This window comes from Dermacentor albipictus, chromosome 2 (assembly GCF_038994185.2).
Source record: "Dermacentor albipictus isolate Rhodes 1998 colony chromosome 2, USDA_Dalb.pri_finalv2, whole genome shotgun sequence".
Lineage (NCBI taxonomy): Eukaryota > Metazoa > Arthropoda > Arachnida > Ixodida > Ixodidae > Dermacentor > Dermacentor albipictus.
In genome coordinates, this window is record NC_091822.1 from 124,669,578 (window position 1) to 124,690,563 (window position 20,986).

At 49.4% G+C, this 20,986-nt stretch overlaps 1 protein-coding gene across 5 annotated transcripts in view; it reads left to right on the top strand.

The window, feature by feature from the left end:
* The window catches only part of SERCA (ATPase sarcoplasmic/endoplasmic reticulum Ca2+ transporting SERCA), a 164,464-nt gene extending 159,669 nt beyond the window's left edge, over window positions 1-4,795 (top strand). For all 5 annotated transcript variants that reach the window (XM_065442791.2, XM_065442788.2, XM_065442793.1 and 2 more), the window contains one exon: window positions 2,734-4,795. In XM_065442791.2, the coding sequence (XP_065298863.1) occupies window positions 2,734-2,765 (32 nt within the window). In that variant the 3' untranslated portion in view covers window positions 2,766-4,795. The remainder of the gene's footprint in view (window positions 1-2,733) is intronic.
* Window positions 4,796-20,986: the final 16,191 nt, after the last annotated feature.

Genomic DNA, 20,986 nt, shown 5'->3' on the forward strand with positions numbered 1-20,986 from the left:
CTTATGTGATCTACCAGTGTCATATAAAAGCGACTAGTAGCTGGTCATGAAGGTTGCTGAACATTGATGGTAGCCCACTCATTACTGCGTTACACTGGCCATGAAAGTAGAAAATTTGCACGCCCTGAATGTACATCGGTTATACAGGCATGTTAACTATGTTTAAGCTCTTAGGGCATGATGCAGTTATGTATGTTACATGAGAAATCTAACTGCACTTATTTTGTTAACCATAGCAACTGCATATGTAAATGCTGTCAGGTTTGTCTTGTAAATGTACATAACTGGTGGTAGACTGTAACAGAGGTACAACTTAAGAGCAGTGAGTGTGCCATGTAAGGTTTAGTTAGCTTGTGCAGCCAAACTCGATTATAACAAACGAGCTTGCGTCCCAGTTTCTTTGCCCAAACTCTCCTCTTGTGAGTCTACACAAACTGTAATGGTATTTCTTGTGTAGAGATTTTTTGTCTACAATAGAGAAAGGCGAGAAAGAAATCCATTTAAAATGCACGTTGTAGGCAGCATATTCGATGAACTGTTTCCGAGCGTCACTAAAAACGATAATAATAATATTTGGGGTTTTACGTGCCAAAACCACTTTCTGATTATGAGGCACGCCGTAGTGGAGGACTCCGGAAATTTCGACCGCCTGGGGTTCTTTAACGTGCACCTAAATCTAAGTACACGGGTGTTTTCGCATTTCGCCCCCATCGAAATGCGGCCGCCGTGGCCGGGATTCGATCCCGCGACCTCGTGCTCAGCAGCCCAACACCATAGCCACTGAGCAACCACGGCGGGTTACTAAAAACGATGTTTTCTATGTGCGGGATAGAGTAGACCTGCTCCAGTTCACTTTAAAGGGACACTAACGCGAAACAATAAATCAGTTTAGACTAATGAAGCATTGTTTGAGAACCTTGCAGGCAGTCATTTCAAAATAATCAATTAGATGAGAAAATGAAGGTCCAAGTATCAGTAATTGAATTTCGCGCCGAAACCCCGCCGCCGGTACGTCAGCGTGACGTCATGGATTCCAAAGTATGTTTTCGCATTTGGGCCGCGTTGGCTGAGTAAAGGATCCCGAAACTTGGCATGTTTAATATTTGGTTCCTTTAGAGCGCAATGTAGCCAATCTGTACCGCTATATATAATTGGTAGGCCCTAGAAGATTCCATCAAAATCTAAGACTTCGTAGCCCCCCAGGTGCGGGAACTTGAGTAGGCGTCGCCACCCGTATTTCGTTCTTGCGCTTTTTCTGGCTTACCAAACGGCTTATCGTTGTAAGAGTGGTGTTTTTGGTGTTGAATGGTAATTTACTGATGCAGAAGAAATCATTTTTCACTTTAGTGTCCCTTTAAGAAAGTATGAAAAAGAAATAAAAACGCCCCTTTACGCAGCGTTTGTGGCATGTACGCGGCTTATGGCGCAGGCAGTAGAAGGCCCAATTTATGAGGAAGTTTTTTTTCACGAGTATTGGTCACGAAGTTTCACGTGTTCGATATAAAGGATAATTCGCTTTATGCGAGTGTTCTATTCGAGTGCGACTGCAAGACCCTTTATCTGTGGTCAGTACCAGTTTCTGTGGCCATGTTGCTGCTGCTGCGAAAGGTAAGGTACTTGGCGTCGGCGTCAACAGTAGGCGTACAAAATAAAATGGGTCCGCCCCCATGCCGCGGTGGGCACGAGCGATAGCGCGACGCCACTTCAGCAACGGTGGTGGTAGTGTCGATCGCGATCGCTCCTTGCGCGGAAGCCACGCAGTGCAGCTGTTCGCGTTACGGCCGCAATAAAGTGCAAGTCGTTCGACTTTTGAACTGTGGTAACGTTGGCGGGCGCGCTCGTTGTTTTACGACCAGCGTTTACGACCGCGAAGCGTACGCGCCGCACTGTTTGCGGGGGAAACGGTTGTGCAACAGGGTTGTGCGACTGCGAATGACTCGCAGCTGTTTGGAAACGCGGGTGCGTCTTTCGACGTTGTGTTCCTAACGGTACCCTTGATGGCAATGCTATCCGGCCGCACTCGCTGCGTGATTCGAAAGTGGAAGCGTTACGTATGAACGGAATGCACTTCCCCCCCCCCCCCTTTTTTTTTTCCCCTTCGAGGATTATCGCACCGTAGCAACAGACTTGCATGATGCGAATGCATCCCCTTCACAAGCTGGATTAACCTTCAGAAACGCATGCATCCGAACGGTACAGTGGTGTTTTAAACATGTATGCTAACTATAATGCAGTTGTGGGTATCGGCTTTCACCGGTATATGTATCGGTGTGGCCATCGCGCAATGGATATGGCGGTGCGCTGAGACCGCGGGCGACGTCACGCTGAATTAAGCCGGAATTAAATACGCTTCGTTTGGGTTGTCGCAGCCAAGCAAGCAGTTTGGCTAGCCATAGAATTTCCTACCACCCTTAGCGCGCATATGTTTGCGGCTTATGCTTTATTCAAGCGGCGTCCTGCTAACGTGAAACGATACGCGTTTTAATATTGTCGTGTAGCAGCGCTTGCCAGAGAGGAAACGATTTTTTATTTTCTGTCATTTCTTTGCACTACACCTTTCCTGCTTTTGCTCATTTCAGTTTTTCCTCATTACATTTCTCTCAGTTGCGCATGCACTTTACAACTTTTTAGTATTTTCAGTTCGTAGCGTAGGTGTTTTGTTTGGTTTCAGTGCTTTAGTTTTGTGTTCCTTTTCTTCTTTTTTTCTCTCTCCCCTGTTCACTCCTCCCACAGTTGCCCCCGACATCCAGAAGAAGAAGAACTAGACGGACAAGGGGGGAAAAACAAAGCCAACGAAATGAAAAATGGTGCGCGCCCCCCTACTTTGCACGAACTGTTGGGCGACTATGAGAAGACTCCAGCCGTGCGAGGAAAACGTGAACAACTCTCTTCGTTAGTGAATTGTGTGACCTCAGAAACTTGTAGTAGTGCATGTTCTCGTTAGCGGTGAATTCAACTTTTCCTCTCTGGTCCTGTTTTTTTTTTTTTTTCGTATTTCTCCGGTCAGTCCCTTCTCCTTTTTCCTTTTCTTTCTCGTGTTTTTTTTTTTCTGTGTGAATGCTCCCAGAGCTTTCTTACAGTTCTTGACATTGCAATGTAAGGCGCGTTTTATGTATCCCAAGGAGAAAACATGCACGTAGCAGATGTCAGGCGCGTGCCGTGTACGGTTTCATCCAAAAAAGTTAACGCACACATACCTTGTTTATTTCATTTGTGTGGCCTTTCTCGAGTTTTAAGTGTCAATACCGAAACTCCGTGCCCGTGTTCAGAGACCCATTTTTTTTCGCGGCTGTGCAATATAAGAATTCGTTAATATAATGATCTTTAGAGGATACGGAACTAACCAAACGTGGTGGTGTCGGCCGTGCCCCCCTCCATAGCGGGCGCAGTTTTCGTCTGCTATGCGTGGGCGTCGCCTGCAAGTTGTGCGCCGGCCGCACCCACCATTCCAAGAAAAAACACGAGCCCGAACAAAAAAATATATATATACATATGTAAACAAAGCTGCGAAGAGCTTCGGACGGCGTTGGCTTGAAAAAAACTCGTCGTGTGAGCTCTGCCGGGAATTAAAAAAGAAAAGAAACGACGGTCGTCGGAACGCACAGCCATCACGTGTACCATCTCATTCCCAGTTCCTGTATCCTTTCTTTCTCCTATGTGTGTGTGCCCACCACTTATGTTAATTTAAAACCGAGAGCGGCATTTTCGGCAAAAAAAAGTACGGTGCGTGTACCACTTTACTGCACGTGTTGTGGATTGTCAACGTAGGGATGTTCGAAATGACTTTTTTTTTTCTTTTTTCATCTTGCTCACTTGTGTTGTATAGTTGAGCCTCCTTTCGTGGTCGTCTTACACATTTTTTCCCCCTCGCTGCTTGATCGTGTGTACATGACAGATCTGGCGTATTATGTTGATGTGCTACTTCGCGTGAAAGGAAAAAGAAAGGTAGATAGATATTCTTCATCGGAAGTGCGTGACGGTAGAAGTGCACCGCTAAGCGAAGGCAGTAAAGCCGGCCTAGTCTGGGAATCGAGGGAGTTGAGGGGGAAAAAGGAAAACGTGGGGGAATGATGGAGGACGACCGTTGCCTCGTCGTGAGCGCATGACTTGTAAAAATTGCCGCCCAGCGGTCGCAGTGGCTTTGCATGCACCGCGACTCGGAGGAGCCGACCACAAACGAAAAGAGAAAAACGAGAAAAAAAAAACTGAAGCAGTGGTAGGTTTCCGTGGCGGTCGTCTCGGAGGCCTCGGCGCAGACGGCAAGGTTTGCCCTCCATTCGCGATAGGTCACGCTCGCTGCACCTATGCGATAAATGAGCACGACTACGTGCATAAGGTGAGGCGCGCGGTTTTCTCTCGCCCCAAGTATACATGCACATCGTGCCCCTTGTTCGGTGATCTTTGCTTTGCGAACGAGTTATTACTGAGATTAACAGAGACCCAAGGAGGAGGGAAAAGGGAGGCGACGGACGGCGCGCGCCGACAAGCAAAACTAAAACGGGCCGGCCGTCGCGTAGCGCACCATGTCGATGTACACGTCCTTCGTTCCCGCGGACTTTCACTCGTCTCTCGACCACTTGTGATATATGTTAGCTCTTTTTGTCCACGTCCCACCGCCACCACCGACCCCCACCCTCTTGCCACCACCACCACCACCACCACCACTACACATTTGCCCCTGCCCCCTCCTCCTCGATCGGAATGGGAAAGAGACCGTTTTGTACAGACCGGTGTGGACGGAGGTCAACCGTGTACCATAATAGAGAGAAAATAAAACACGACTCCTCTAAACGTCTTCGTGTGCTTCACTGCATTCCTTGCGTATGTGAAGGGAAACCTGCTTTCAAGAGTCATCTCGAGAGCCTTCAAACGGATTCAGGTGAGCACGATGTAGCTTTGCTGCCGAAAGTGAGTGAGTGAGTGAGTTATTTAAAAGGACTTCGGTCTAATAGCGTAAAGGAAGGCCAAGTGGCGGCTCCAACGAAAATGAGGGAATTAAGTCACGGAATTGGCCTTTCCTTGATTCCGGAGTGAAAGGCCTGCTGCACACAAGCGCACATTATATATATATATATATATATATATATATATATATATATATATATATATATATATATATATATATATATATATATATATATATATATATATTGCGATGAGGTTTATTCTCGTTCACGACGTTGTGGAACGCTAGGCAAAACAAGGCACTGCAAGGGCTGTCCGAAGCACGGGGTCGCTCGAGATCACGGCACGGCCCTTCGTCTTCCTCTTCAGACGGCACATACACAGGGGCGCGTCTGCTTCATTACAATGCCCCGGGAGCTAAGCGTAGCCATCCTGGCGACTCAGGGCGCGGAGAAGATGAGCGGGTCGTAGTACGGTTTCAGGCGGTTGACATGTACTGTCTCTCGCCCACGACGACGCAGGTCTGGTGACACGGTGAGCGGCTCGACGATGTAGTTGACCGGTGAAGTGGCCTCGATTATACGGTATGGACCGTGATAACGCGCCAGGAGTTTGGAAGAAAGGCCAGGAATGTTGGCTGGTATCCAAAGCCACACAAGTGAACCAGGAACAAAGTTGGGCGGTGGTTGATGAGCACGGTCATGTCTTGTCTTTTGACGTTCTTGAGTCTCACTAGTCAGGGCACGTGCCAGCTGACGGCAATCTTCAGCATATTTGGCGACTTCGGAAAGCGGAGTATACTCTGTAGCGTCAGGTTGGTACGGCAGTATGGTGTCCAAAGGGCATGATGGCTCACGGCCATACACAAGAAAAAAGGGGGAAAAGCCGGTGGTGGCTTGCGTCGCGGTGTTGTACGCGAACGTAACAAAGGGGAGTACGGTGTCCCAGTTGGAGTGGTCGGATGAAATATACATCCGCAACATGTCGCCAAGTGTGCGATTGAAGCGCTCGGTAAGACCGTTGGTTTGGGGATGGTACGCGGTCGATTTGCAATGAATTATCCTGCACTCAGCGAGGAGGGCTTGGATGCCCTCCGACAGGAAGACACGGCCCCTATCACTCAGTAATTCTCGGGGAGCACCGTGGTGAAGGACAAAATTGCGAAGGATGAAAAAACCAACGTCACGGGCGGTCGCTGCTGGCAGTGCTGCAGTCTCAGCGTAGCGAGTAAGGTGATCTACGCCGACAATAATCCACCGATTTCCACGCCCGCTGCATGGAAACAGGCCGTAGAGGTCGATGCCGACGCGGTCGAACGGACGAGACGGGCATGGCAGCGGCTGCAACGGTCCTGTGAAACGCTGTGTAGGTGTTTTGCTTTGTTGGCATGTAGTGCAAGACTGAATGTACTTTTGCACAAAGTTGTACATGCCTCTCCAATAATAGCGCTGACGCAACCTTGTGTAAGTTTTGAGGACGCCGGCATGAGCGCTTAGGGGGTCAGCGTGAAAAGACGCGCAGACGTCAGAGCGCATATGACGAGGTATAGCGAGGAGCTATTTGCGTCCGTCGGGCATGTAGTTTCGGCGATATAGAATGTTGTCCCGCACTGAGAAGTGGGTTGCTTGGCGACGTAGTGCTCGTGTCGAAGGGACATCAGACGGGGCAGCAAGGTAGTCGAGTAACATTGCAAGGGATGGGTCCTTGCGCTGCTCTGTGAGCATGTCAGGGATGGTGAACGGTGACAGGGTGGACGAGGAAGCTGACAACGACGCCAAATCAGGCGTCAGTGGGGAGCGAGAGAGCGCATCAGCGTCGGAGTGCTTGCGACTAGAGCGGTACATGACGCGGATGTCGTACTCTTGCAAGCGAAGCGCCCAACGTCCCAAGCGTCCAGACGGGTCTTTCAAGGAAGAAAGCCAACAAAGGGCATGGTGGTCAGTAACAACGGCGAAAGAACGGCCGTAAAGGTATGGGCGAAACTTGCTTAATGCCCAGATGATCGCTAGACACTCCTTTTCTGTGACGGAGTACGTAATTTATTTCTGCTTTCTTTAGAGTACGGCTCGCATAAGCGACGACGTATTCATCATAGCCAGCTTTCCGTTGCGCTAAGACCGCGCCAAGGCCAACTCCGCTGGCGTCAGTATGGACTTCCGTGGGAGCATCAGGGTCGTAGTGGCGAAGAATCGGTGGTGAGGTCAACAAGTGGCGCAATTGCTGAAATGCTGCATCACATTCAGGTGACCAAGCTGCTATGCCGTTACTGGCGGAAAGTAAACTTGTCAAAGGCGCCATGATGGATGCGAAATTGCGTACGAAGCGACGAAAATAAGAACATAAGCCAATAAAACTTCGGAGGGTTTTGATAGACGTGGGCCTTGGGAACTCTGCAACAGCGCGGAGCTTGTCTGGATCCGGGAGGACGCCGTCTTTTGAGATAACGTGACCCAATATGGTTAGCTTGCTTGCAGCAAAGCGGCACTTTTTGAGGTTAAGCTGTAGACCGGCAGAGGCGAGACAGGTCAGAATGTCATGCAGGCGAGCGAGGTGCGTCGGAAAATCGGTTGAGAAGACGACGATGTCGTCGAGGTAACATAAACAGGTCTTCCATTTGTGGCCACGAAGGATGGTGTCGATCATACGCTCAAAAGTAGCAGGCGCGTTGCACAACCCGAAGGGCATGACGTTAAATTCGTAGAGGCCATCGGGTGTAACGAATGCGGTTTTCGGACGGTCAGGCTTGGCCATGGGAACTTGCCAGTACCAGGAGCGCAGATCCAAGGAACTGAAGTATTCTGCGCCTTGTAAACAGTCGAGAGCGTCATCGATTCGAGGCAGAGGATAAACGTCTTTCCTCGTTATCTTGTTTAGGCGTCTGTAGTCGACACAAAAGCGAATGGAGCCATCTTTTTTCCTCACCAATACGACAGGTGAAGACCAAGGACTTTGAGAGGGACGGATGACTTTACGTTGAAGCATGTCGTCCACGTGCTCCGTGATGATTCGGCGCTCTTCGGCGGAGACACGATACGGGCGCTGTCGCAAGGGGGAGTGGGAACCAGTGTCGATGATGTGAGAAACACCGGTGGCACGGCCCAGTGACGTCTGATGACAGTCGAAAGAAGAGAAACTTGTGAAGGAGAGCGAGAAGTTGGCGGCGATGAGATGGGGAAAGTGCAGGGTCGATGGCCTTGTCAAAACCCACTGAAGGTGATGAGCCGGAGACCGAAGCGATGGCGTCAAGGTGACGGAGGGAGGCGGCAGGAACATCGAAGTCGTCGACGTAGTCGACCGCTTGAAAGTATCCTACCGTCTCTCCACGCAGTAGGCTGATCGGGTACTGGTAGTAGTTGGTGACCAGCATCACAGTTGAGCCAGAGGTTACAGTAAGCACGGCAAACGGAAGAACAATGTCCTTGCGTTGAGCAAACACATCGGACGGCGTGAACACTACGGTGGCGTCAGATGCGGAATCAGACGACAAGACCACAGCCATCGACGACTCAGGAGGTACGGTTGTGTCGGCATCAACAGTGAGTTTGTCGGCAAAGTGAGGAGAGCTGGTCGGCAGTGATTCACATAGTGGTAAAAGCGACACTTCTGCACGTGAACAGTCAATGACAGCATGATGACGTGACAGGAAATCCCAACCAATGATGAGGTCGTGAGAGCACGATGGTAGCACGAAACACTCGATTATGTACAGAACGTCGTTGATGACGACACGGGCCGTGCATACAGCTGAAGGGTGGATTCGCTGCGCGCTGGCAGTGGCGAGCACCAGGCCAGAGCGAGCTGTAGTCACTTTTCGTAGCTTGCGGCAAAGGCCCTCGTGAATGACGGAAACGGCTGCTCCGGTATCGACTAGTGCCACTGCTGGTACTCCCTCTACAAAAACGGTAATTACATTTTGCGGCGAAGATTGAGGTCTTGAGAAAATCGACGTATTTGCAGTTCTTGCCTCAGGAACTGCAGCAGTCAGTTTCCCTCTTCAGTGGGAACTCGACGACGCAGGGGCGAAATCGAACGCCGACGAGGGGAAGGGGAACGCCGAGTTTCCAACCGGCGATCAGTGTCGAGACGTCGCGGTGATAATGGAGGCGTGGCGGCGTATTGTGGTGCGTAGCGGGGCCTGTCAAAGCTGGTACACGCAGTTGAGGCGCGGCGGCGACAGAAGCGTGCCACATGGCCAGCAATGCCGCAGGCGAAGCAGATAGGCCGGTTGTCTTGAGTGCGCCACGTCTCGGTGGGACGAAAAAAGTGTGGTGACGGTCGGGCAACTTGAAATGAAGCCGGATTCATGGGCGATGGAAAGGAAGCGGTCTGCGCAGGTGGCCGTGCAACCACGGCTGCATAACTGAGCGGCAGCGACGTAGGGTGGTTGGCAAAGTTGGTATGGGCCAGCGGCACACTCATAGGGTTGGGTGGGGGGGTTGTAGGAGCTGCAGGAAGCGCTTCAGATATGTGAGTTCGGATGGCTTCCTGCAGCGTTGGAGGCAAAGCTGCCGTAGGTGCGTCACTGTGAGGCAGCAGCGAGAGCTGCCTGGCCACCTCTTCACGGATAAAATCTTTGATATGCTGCGAGAGGGTCGAGTTGGTGAATTCGGTAGAAACCGCGATGCTGGAGACGGAATCGGCGTGCTGGATGTTCTGGCGGGCGATGGAACGTTGGCGGCGCAGCTCGTCAAAGCTCTGGCAGAGGTTAATGAGGACGGATACGCTAGTTGGGCCTTTGGCCAGCAACATCTGGAATGCGCTGTCCTCGATGCCCTTGAGGATGTGTTTGATCTTGTCATCCTCTGACATGCTGGGATTGACCCGCTTGCACAAATCGAGAACATCCTCGATGTAGCTGGGGAATGTTTCTCCAGGCTGCTGTGCGCGCTGGCGTAGACGCTGTTCAGCGCGTAGCGTACGCACAGCTGGGCGATCAAACACTTCTGCAAACAGAGTCTTAAAGGCGGACCAGCTTGTAAAGTCTGATTCGTGGTTGAAGAACCAAAGTTTGGCTACGTCGGCGAGGTAGAACGGCACGTTGGTCAGCTTAGACTGGTCATCCCATCGGTTATGGGCACTTACACGTTCGTACGATGAGAGCCAGTCTTCCACGTCGTGTTCGGCGGTCCCACTGAAAATGGGTGGGTCGCGCTGAGAGGGACGCCGGCGCAGATGACAGTGGCAGCCGGTGGGGCGGGCAACGAGGTGGCGGGATCAGGCATAGTGCAAGGCGATCTTGTTGGCAGGGTTCGAGTGCGGAGCTCCAGGACGAGGCGAAGGATCTCAGCAACCTCCACCAAATGCGATGAGGTTTATTCTCGTTCACGACGTTGTGGAACGCTAGGCAAAACAAGGCACTGCAAGGGCTGTCCGAAGCACGGGGTCGCTCGAGATCACGGCACGGCCCTTCGTCTTCCTCTTCAGACGGCACATACACAGGGGCGCGTCTGCTTCATTACAATATATATATATATATATATATATATATATATATATATATATATATATATATATATATATATATATATATATACACACACACACACACACACACACACACACACACACACACACCAGCGCTTTAATCACACGTCAAGGTCTGACCGACCACGGCCAGGTCGTGGTAATATGGAAGCGAAGGCGCTATATCAAAGTGGGGTTGCTTCGCCGATTGACAGCTGAAATGTCGCACAGTGGCAGTGTAAGGTCGCTCTGATTGTTCGGGTTCTTAAGTCTCACGAATCGGCCTCGTGCTTTGTGTATAGAGAGGGGGTTCACTTCCCCCCATGTCAGCGGGGCGACAGTTGCTGTGTTAGGTGGGGTCACAGGCAACGCGCGGGGTTGGGTGACGCGTCGCGGCAGGTGCCAGGCGGGCGTGTGCCGATTCCTGGAAGTCAGTATTGTGCGCACGATGGTGGCAGTCCGCCGACGGGTCACACAGACCAGCCTTGAAACGAACCGCTGTACAAAAGGTATTGTGGGTCTGGCGCCCGAGTCCCTGACTAATTGGAGGCGCCGCCGAGGTTAGGAAGGACTTAGCAACTCTGACTCCGTGCCGCATGCAGTGAGCATGGACCTAATCCTCTACGCGTCCGGAACGTAATCGCCAGCCTTGTTGTTGGGTGCGACTGCCTGCGTGGTGTCTAAGACCAGCTTACCGTGCACGCTGTAGGAATGCGGTGCACACGTAAAGAGTGCATTCGCACGACGGCGTCTTGGAAACACGCACTCAAAGAACTTTGTCTTGTAGACAATAAGTTTGAAGGACAAGGAGGGTCATCCGTCTCCCAGACGGCCAAACTTTGAGTACAGCGGCACTTCGTGGTGCCGGTGCCCCTGCTTCCGAGACATTTGCAGCCTAGACGCCGTTGGGATTTGAAACGGTCTAGCGATAACTTGTTCGGGCCTGGCGTGTTTTGCTGAGCCGGTCACTCACTACGGAGAAATGAGAGGGCAACGGAGTTTTGGCGAAGAAGGAAAAGAGCTTTGTTTTCCAATATGTTTATTTTTAAGAGTAAGCCCATCCCTGTGGGTTGTGGCTTAACAAACGGTTGACTCTGATTGGCAACTGAACCTGTGGGACGGGCCAACGGCCCTACCGCCTTTTTTCTTTGTATATTTGGGCTATAAAAATCGGGACGACATGCTGTCCCTCAGACTTGGCTGAAATCAGGATTGCTGATAGATCAGTGAGCCTCCGTACTATGTACGTTAAAACGAGTCTGGGCTCTAACAGTCATTGAGACAGTAGAAGAGTGAGACTTTGTTTCTCAATTGTTCAACTTTGTAATGTATTTGTTTTACCTGCCATGTATATAGAAAAGTTTGCCTATAAATATTTCTTGTACATCTGACCTCATCGTTTCCTGCCTGCGTTTGATCAACAACTGCCGATCATCATCCGAGAAGCTTCAAGTTCCAACGGTGAAGCGAGGACGGAGAACGAACGAAACTTTACTGGCAGACAAGAAGAAAACCACGAACTTACCACACATGCTCTAGGGAAGACAGCACCTTCCTTCCTTTGCAGCCGCTGCGACGTGTGTGACACGTGAACTAAAGTGGGACTATAATACTTAGTCGTGATATATAAGTGTCTGTAGCCTCCTTTTGAGCGTGTTATCCATCCTCTGTCGTATCCTCATCTTTACTTCTATTCCCCGACCGCCCTCTCCTGGCAGCCATTCATGTGTCGGCCGTAATTCTAGGCATTTACAGCGCGGAGCAACTGTTCACTTCCTCCAATTTCCGCCTACATAACAAAACCAATTGCTGCTACTCCGTCCATCACGGTTGCGGCGTCCACATTTGTGCAGTCGTTAGTTGCTTCCAGGTGGAGCGGTACGAGTTGTCGGTCGATCACTTTCGTTGATATATACGGGGTGTCCCAGAAGTCTATCCCTGGTTGCAAACATGCAGAAGGCAGAAAATATGGCACATAGACACACACCTTTTGTCTTGAAGAACAGCTGAACGTATTCAAGTTTTTGTGTACACGCACACAATGAATTTCGACGTGTGCGCCTTTCGTAGCCCGAAGGATATCCAGGCGATATTCCAATTCCAGCCATGTCTTGGTAAACATATTTCTTGAGGGGTGGGTGTTATGACGTCAATAATTCTGCGCCGTAATGCTGCGACATCGTCCACTGCTGTTTGGTAAACCTGGTCCTTGACATAGCCCCAAAGGAAGACATCCAGTGGTGTTATGTCCGGTGACTGCGGAGGCCACCACGCTCGATTCATCTTCCCGGAAATGTTGCATCCAAATAGTATGTATACACAAAAACTTGTATATGCCACATGCCATTAAATATAAAGGATGTGTATGTGTAATATTTACTGCCTTCTGCGTGTTTGTGATCAGGGAAAGGCATGGAACACCCTGCATATCGCATTCAACGGACGCCGATAGGGCCAGCGGGCAGGACATCCGTCACTATCCAGCGAGCTCACGTCACTCTAATGGGGAATAACCATTACATGTAATTGACTGAGAATACGACCCCTGCTACTGAGCAGTAACATTTGCGCCAAACAACGCAATTATTTTGCAATAATCGCAAGTTACGTCCCAAGCACTGCAGATGAAAATTTTAACTGCGAGTCGAACGCAATATATCGGTTGTCGTGGACGAAGATTAAAAAAAAAAAAGAGCTCTAGAGAAATCATACCGACTGCAAAGTAGCTATAGTCCTGTGTACTTACAGCCAGTATTTCTTTTTCATCACGAAGTATTAATTGTTTTTAATGAGTGAACTTTTTAGTTACTGCTTGAATCACAAAATATCAATTGCAAAGTTGGAGGGCACCTCAAATAACCTCCGAATGAAGCATTTTTGTCGTGCTCAGCTTTACCCCGTTGGTTCTGAGAAAAAACAAAAGCGCGCGAAACATCCAAAATGCCAAATAGATACGCGCTCACGCGCTGCTACTCAAGCGCTCCCAAGCGAATAGCCACGTATAGACGGCTCCACTAGCGGCGGCAGCTGGATACAGGGCTTGACGCTATGTGATGGTTGCGGAATCACGAGAACGCGCCGGCTGACGCATTTGAGCGTAGCTAGCGGAGCTGTAGGGAGGGGGGAGGGGATTTCGAAGCCGGGAAACCGTGACGGCGCACTTGGGCCTGTAATTTTGCGCACTCATATCTTCTGTAGATAGGCGCGCCCGGAGCTTACGTTCCTTTTGTTCCCTTTAGCAATAAAAACAAACCTTGCGCAGGCTATGTCCATCTAATGCGTTTTGGCGGATCTGTACGGCCAGCTTATGCTGTTGTTGATTAGGTAAATCATTTTTGCTTGACGCGTCAAGCGCTTAGATAATAAGGGGAGATCTCAACAATAACACGCCGGTGACCTGCTCTTCAAGGAGACAGTTATGCCCTTCACAAATAATCAGAAAGATAGAATGATCCTGGCTCTGGGGGCATCGCACGGCGACAAGAGGAAGGCAGCCAAGCCATATATTCCAAATACGGCATTGTGGAGGACGCCCTACACTCTTAAACAATTTTACACCCTTTGGGGTGTACACAACGATAATCGTCATCTGTCTTTCTTCCCTTTCCTTCCTTGAAAACTCGGCGCTCGCTACTTTCCTGTCGATAATGCTGCGTCACACTAATAACGCGCATACCGTTCGTGACTGGGAAGTACCGGGCTAGCAGCGTTAAAGAAAGGGAATGCGGCGAAGAAGACGATTATTGTTGTGGGACAAGATAAGCCCCAAACGGTGTAAATTTTCTAAGCCATCTGCCCTGTTTGCGTTTCCTTTCTTGAAAACTCGGCGCTCGCTACTTTCCTGTCGAGAATGCTGCGTCACACTGATAACGCGCATACCGTTCGTGACTGGGAAGTACCGGGCTATAGCGTTAAAGAAAGGAAATGCGGCGAAGAAGACGATTATTGTTGTGGGGCAAGATAAGCCCCAAACGGTGTAAATTTTCTAAGCCATCTGCCCTGTTTGCGTTTCCTTTCTTGAAAACTCGGCGCTCGCTACTTTCCTGTCGAGAATGCTGCGTCACACTGATAACGCGCATACCGTTCGTGACTGGGAATTACCGGGCTCGCAGCGCTAAAGAAAGGAAACAGGGGCAAATAAGACAGATGACGATTGTCGTTGTGGGACAAGATAAGCCCCAAAGGGTGTAAATTTTTCTAAGAGTGTAGAGTGAACAATAATCGTCATCTCTCTTGTCCGCATTTCCATTCTTTAACGCTGCGAGCCCCGTACTTCTCAGTAACGAACGGCATGCGCGTTATCAGCATGACAGAGCATTGTCGACAGGAAAGTAGCGGGCGCGACGTTTTCAAGAAAGGAAACGCAAGCAAGCCAGCTGACGATTATTGTTGTGTGCATGGCAGATGTACGCCCCAAAGGCTGTACTTCTTGTCTAAGAGTGTACACTCTTACACTCTTAAATCTGTTGCACCCTTTGAGGTGTAAATTTGTCCCACAACAATAATCGTCATCTGCCTTGCTTGCGTTTCCTTTCCTGAAAACTCGGCGCTCGCTACTTTCCTGTCGAGAATGCTGCGTCACACTGATAACGCGCATGCCGTTCGTGACTGGGAAGTACCGGGCTCGCCGCGTTAGAGAAAGGAAACGCGGGCAAGACGGATGACGATTATTGTTGTGGGACAAGATAAGCCCCAAAGGGTGTAAATTTTTCTAAGAGTGTAGAAAAATTTACACCCTTTGGGGCTTATCTTATTTATCGCACAACAATAATCGTCATCCGTCTTGCCCGCGTTTCCTTTCTGTAACGCGGCGAGCTCGGTACTTCCCAGTCACGAACGGCATGCGCGTTATCAGTGTGACGCAGCATTCTCGACAGGAAAGTAGCGGGCGCCGAGTTTTCAGGAAGGGAAATGCAAGCAAGGCAGATGACGATTATTGTTGTGGGTGAAATTTAAACCCCAAAGCGTGCAACAGTTTTAAGAGTGTACGACTCAAAGGGTGTAAACTTTTCCTACACTTTTAAAACGGTTGCACCCTTTGGGGTGTATATATGTCCCACAACAATAATTGTCATGTGCCTTGCTTGCGTTTCCTTTCCTGAAAACTCGGCGCTCGCTACTTTCCTGTCGAGAATGCTGCGTCACACTGATAACGCGCATGCCGTTCGTGACTGGGAAGTACCGGGCTCGCCGCGTTAGAGAAAGGAAACGCGGGCAGCACGGATGACGATTATTCACTCTTAAAACGGTTGAACCCTTTGGGGTGTAAATTTGTCCCACAACAATAATCGTCATGTGCCTTGCTTGCGTTTCCTTTCCTGAAAACTCGGCGCTCACTACTTTCCTGTCGAGAATGCTGCGTCACACTGATAACGCGCATGCCGTTCGTGACTGGGAAGTACCGGGCTCGCCGCGTTAGAGAAAGGAAACGCGGGCAGCACGGATGACGATTATTCACTCTTAAAACGGTTGAACCCTTTGGGGTGTAAATTTGTCCCACAACAATAATCGTCATGTGCCTTGCTTGCGTTTCCTTTCCTGAAAACTCGGCGCTCGCTACTTTCCTGTCGAGAATGCTGCGTCACACTGATAACGCGCATGCCGTTCGTGACTGGGAAGTACCGGGCTCGCCGCGTTAGAGAAAGGAAACGCGGGCAGCACGGATGACGATTATTCACTCTTAAAACGGTTGAACCCTTTGGGGTGTAAATTTGTCCCACAACAATAATCGTCATGTGCCTTGCTTGCGTTTCCTTTCCTGAAAACTCGGCGCTCGCTACTTTCCTGTCGAGAATGCTGCGTCACACTGATAACGCGCATGCCGTTCGTGACTGGGAAGTACCGGGCTCGCCGCGTTAGAGAAAGGAAACGCGGGCAGCACGGATGACGATTATTCACTCTTAAAACGGTTGAACCCTTTGGGGTGTAAATTTGTCCCACAACAATAATCGTCATGTGCCTTGCTTGCGTTTCCTTTCCTGAAAACTCGGCGCTCACTACTTTCCTGTCGAGAATGCTGCGTCACACTGATAACGCGCATGCCGTTCGTGACTGGGAAGTACCGGGCTCGCCGCGTTAGAGAAAGGAAACGCGGGCAAGACGGATGACGATTATTGTGGTGAGACAAGATAAGCCCCAAAGGGTGTAAATTTTTCTAAGAGTGTACACTCTTAAAACGGTTGCACCCTTTGGGGTGTATATTTGTCCCACAACAATAATCGTCATCTGCCTTGCTTGCGTTTCCTTTCTTGAAAGCTCGGCGCTCGCTACTTTCCTGTCGAGAAGCTGCGTCACGCTGATAACGCGCAGGCCGTTCGTGACTGGGAAGTACCGAGCTCGCCGCGTTACAGAAAGGAAACGCGGGCCAGACAGATGACGATTATTGTTGTGGGACAAGATACGCCCCAAAGGGTGTAAATTTTTCTAAGAGTGTAGTGTCTTACACTCTTAAAACGGTTGCAAGCTTTGGGGTGTATATTTGTCCCACAACAGTAATCATAATCTACACTCTTAGAAAAATGTACACCCTTGGGGGCTTATCTTGTCCCACAACAATAACCGTCATCTGTGTTGCCCGCGTTTCCTTGCTTTAACTCTGCGAGCCCGGTACTTCCCAGTCACGAACGGCATGCGCGTTATCAGTGTGACGCAGCATTCTCGACAGGAAAGTAGTGAGCGCCGAGTTTTCAGGAAAGGAAACGCAAGCAAGGCACATGACGATTATTGTTGTGGGACAAATTTACACCCCGAAGGGTTCAACCGTTTTAAGAGTGAATAATCGTCATCCGTGCTGCCCGCGTTTCCTTTCTCTAACGCGGCGAGCCCGGTACTTCCCAGTCACGAACGGCATGCGCGTTATCAGTGTGACGCAGCATTCTCGACAGGAAAGTAGCGAGCGCCGAGTTTTCAGGAAAGGAAACGCAAGCAAGGCACATGACGATTATTATTGTGGGACATATATACACCCCAAAGGGTGCAACCGTTTTAAAAGTGTAGGAAAAGTTTACACCCTTTGAGTCGTACACTCTTAAAACTGTTGCACGCTTTGGGGTTTAAATTTCACCCACAACAATAATCGTCATCTGCCTTGCTTGCATTTCCCTTCCTGAAAACTCGGCGCCCGCTACTTTCCTGTCGAGAATGCTGCGTCACACTGATAACGCGCATGCCGTTCGTGACTGGGAAGTACCGAGCTCGCCGCGTTACAGAAAGGAAACGCGGGCAAGACGGATGACGATTATTGTTGTGCGACAAGATAAGCCCCAAAGGGTGTAAATTTTTCTACACTCTTAGAAAAATTTACACCCTTTGGGGCTTATCTTGTCCCACAACAATAATCGTCATCCGTCTTGCCCGCGTTTCCTTTCTCTAACGCGGCGAGCCCGGTACTTCCCAGTCACGAACGGCATGCGCGTTATCAGTGTGACGCAGCATTCTCGACAGGAAAGTAGCGAGCGCCGAGTTTTCAGGAAAGGAAACGCAAGCAAGGCAGATGACGATTATTGTTGTGGGACAAATTTACACCTCAAAGGGTGCAACAGATTTAAGAGTGTAAGAGTGTACACTCTTAGACAAGAAGTACAGCCTTTGGGGCGTACATCTGCCATGCACACAACAATAATCGTCAGCTGGCTTGCTTGCGTTTCCTTTCTTGAAAACGTCGCGCCCGCTACTTTCCTGTCGACAATGCTCTGTCATGCTGATAACGCGCATGCCGTTCGTTACTGAGAAGTACGGGGCTCGCAGCGTTAAAGAATGGAAATGCGGACAAGAGAGATGACGATTATTGTTCACTCTACACTCTTAGAAAAATTTACACCCTTTGGGGCTTATCTTGTCCCACAACGACAATCGTCATCTGTCTTATTTGCCCCTGTTTCCTTTCTTTAGCGCTGCGAGCCCGGTAATTCCCAGTCACGAACGGTATGCGCGTTATCAGTGTGACGCAGCATTCTCGACAGGAAAGTAGCGAGCGCCGAGTTTTCAAGAAAGGAAACGCAAACAGGGCAGATGGCTTAGAAAATTTACACCGTTTGGGGCTTATCTTGCCCCACAACAATAATCGTCTTCTTCGCCGCATTTCCTTTCTTTAACGCTGCTAGCCCGGTACTTCCCAGTCACGAACGGTATGCGCGTTATCAGTGTGACGCAGCATTCTCGACAGGAAAGTAGCGAGCGCCGAGTTTTCAAGAAAGGAAACGCAAACAGGGCAGATGGCTTAGAAAATTTACACCGTTTGGGGCTTATCTTGTCCCACAACAATAATCGTCTTCTTCGCCGCATTTCCTTTCTTTAATGCTGCTAGCCCGGTACTTCCCAGTCACGAACGGTATGCGCGTTATCAGTGTGACGCAGCACAGGAAAGTAGCGAGCGCCGAGTTTTCAAGAAAGGAAACGCAAACAGGGCAGATGGCTTAGAAAATTTACACCCTTTGGGGCTTATCTTGTCCCACAACAATAATCGTCTTCTTCGCCGCATTTCCTTTCTTTAACGCTGCTAGCCCGGTACTTCCCAGTAACGAATGACATGCGCGTTATTAGTGTGACGCAGCATTATCGACAGGAAAGTAGCGAGCGCCGAGTTTTCAAAGGAAAGGGAAAAAAGACAGATGACGATTATCGTTGTGTACACCCCAAAGGGTGTAAAATTGTTTAAGAGTGTAGGGCGTCCTCCACAATGCCGTATTTGGAATATATGGCTTGGCTGCCTTCCTCTTGTCGACGTGCGATGCCCCCAGAGCCAGGATCATTCTATCTTTCTGATTATTTGTGAAGGGCATAACTGTCTCCTTGAAGAGCAGGTCACCGGCGTGTTATTGTTGAGATCTGCCCTTATTATCTAAGCGCTTGACGCGTCAAGCAAAAATGATTTACCTAATCGACAACAGCATAAGCTGGCCGTACAGATCCGCCAAAACGCATTAGATGGACATAGCCTGCGCAAGGTTTGTTTTTATTGCTAAAGGGAACAAAAGGAACGTAAGTTCCGGGCGCGCCTATCTACAGAAGATATGAGTGCGCAAAATTTCCTTTCTTGAAAGCTCGGCGCTCGCTACTTTCCTGTCGAGAAGCTGCGTCACGCTGATAACGCGCAGGCCGTTCGTGACTGGGAAGTACCGAGCTCGCCGCGTTACAGAAAGGAAACGCGGGCCAGACAGATGACGATTATTGTTGTGGGACAAGATACGCCCCAAAGGGTGTAAATTTTTCTAAGAGTGTAGTGTCTTACACTCTTAAAACGGTTGCAAGCTTTGGGGTGTATATTTGTCCCACAACAGTAATCATAATCTACACTCTTAGAAAAATGTACACCCTTTGGGGCTTATCTTGTCCCACAACAATAACCGTCATCTGTTTTGCCCGCGTTTCCTTGCTTTAACTCTGCGAGCCCGGTACTTCCCAGTCACGAACGGCATGCGCGTTATTACTGTGACGCAGCATTCTCGACAGGAAAGTAGCGAACGCCTAGTTTTCAAAGGAAACGCAAGCAAGGCAGATGACGATTATTGTTGTGGGACATATATACACCCCAAAGGGTGCAACCGTTTTAAGAGTGTAGCTTGCTTGAGTTTCCTGAAAACTCGGCGCTCGCTACTTTCCTGTCGAGAATGCTGCGTCACACTGATAACGCGCATGCCGTTCGTGACTGGGAAGTACCGGGCTCGCCGCGTCAGAGAAAGGAAACGCGGGCAAGACGGATGACGATTCCTGTTGTGGGACAAGATAAGCCCCAAAGGGTGTAAATTTTTCTGAGAGTGTAAGGAAATGTACACTCTTTAGGGTGTATATTGGCCACACAATAATCGTCATCTGTCCTTCTTGCGTTTCCTTCCTTGAAAACGCTGCGCTTGCTGCTTTCCTGTCGAGAATGCTCTGTCATGCTTCTTAAAAGCACTCTTAAAGATGCACTCCTAAAAAAAGTAACCCTTTGGCGCTTATCTTGTCCCACAACAGTAATCGTCATCTGTGTTGATGCGTTTCCTTTCTTTAACACTGCGAGCCCTGTACTTCCCTTTCAGGAACAGCTTGCGTGTTATCTGCATGACATAGCATTCCCGACCGGAAAGTAGCGGTTGCGGCGTTTTCAAGAGGAAACGCAAGCAAGGTAGATGACGATTATTGTTGTGGGTTTAGGTATACACCCCAAAGAGTGCAACCGTTTTAAGAGTGGTAGACAAAGGTACGCCTTTTGGGGTGTATATTTGCCATACATCAAAAATCAACATCTGCCTTGCTTGCGTTTCCGTTCTTGAAAACGCTGCACTTGCTACTTTTCTGTCCAAAATGCTCTGTCATGCTGCTGGTGACTTGGTAGTATACCAGGCTCACAGAGAAAGTAAAGGCAAATATTAAGTCGAGCTTAAGTGACAGATCAGTCCTCGAGAAGGCATCAATATTATTGCAAACAGAGCCTTAATTATCGAGAAATAGAGGTAAATGCAGGACATGATTAGAGTCTCCTCCAGGGCATTCAAGTACTTGCCCGATGACGACAGCACTCCTCAGTTAAATTCTGTCACTAGTACTCAATCACTCGTTGCACAAAACATCTTTGCATTGTATAATAAGACGAAATAAAATGCTACTTGTCAAGTTCTATTTTATGTTTAGAAAAAAG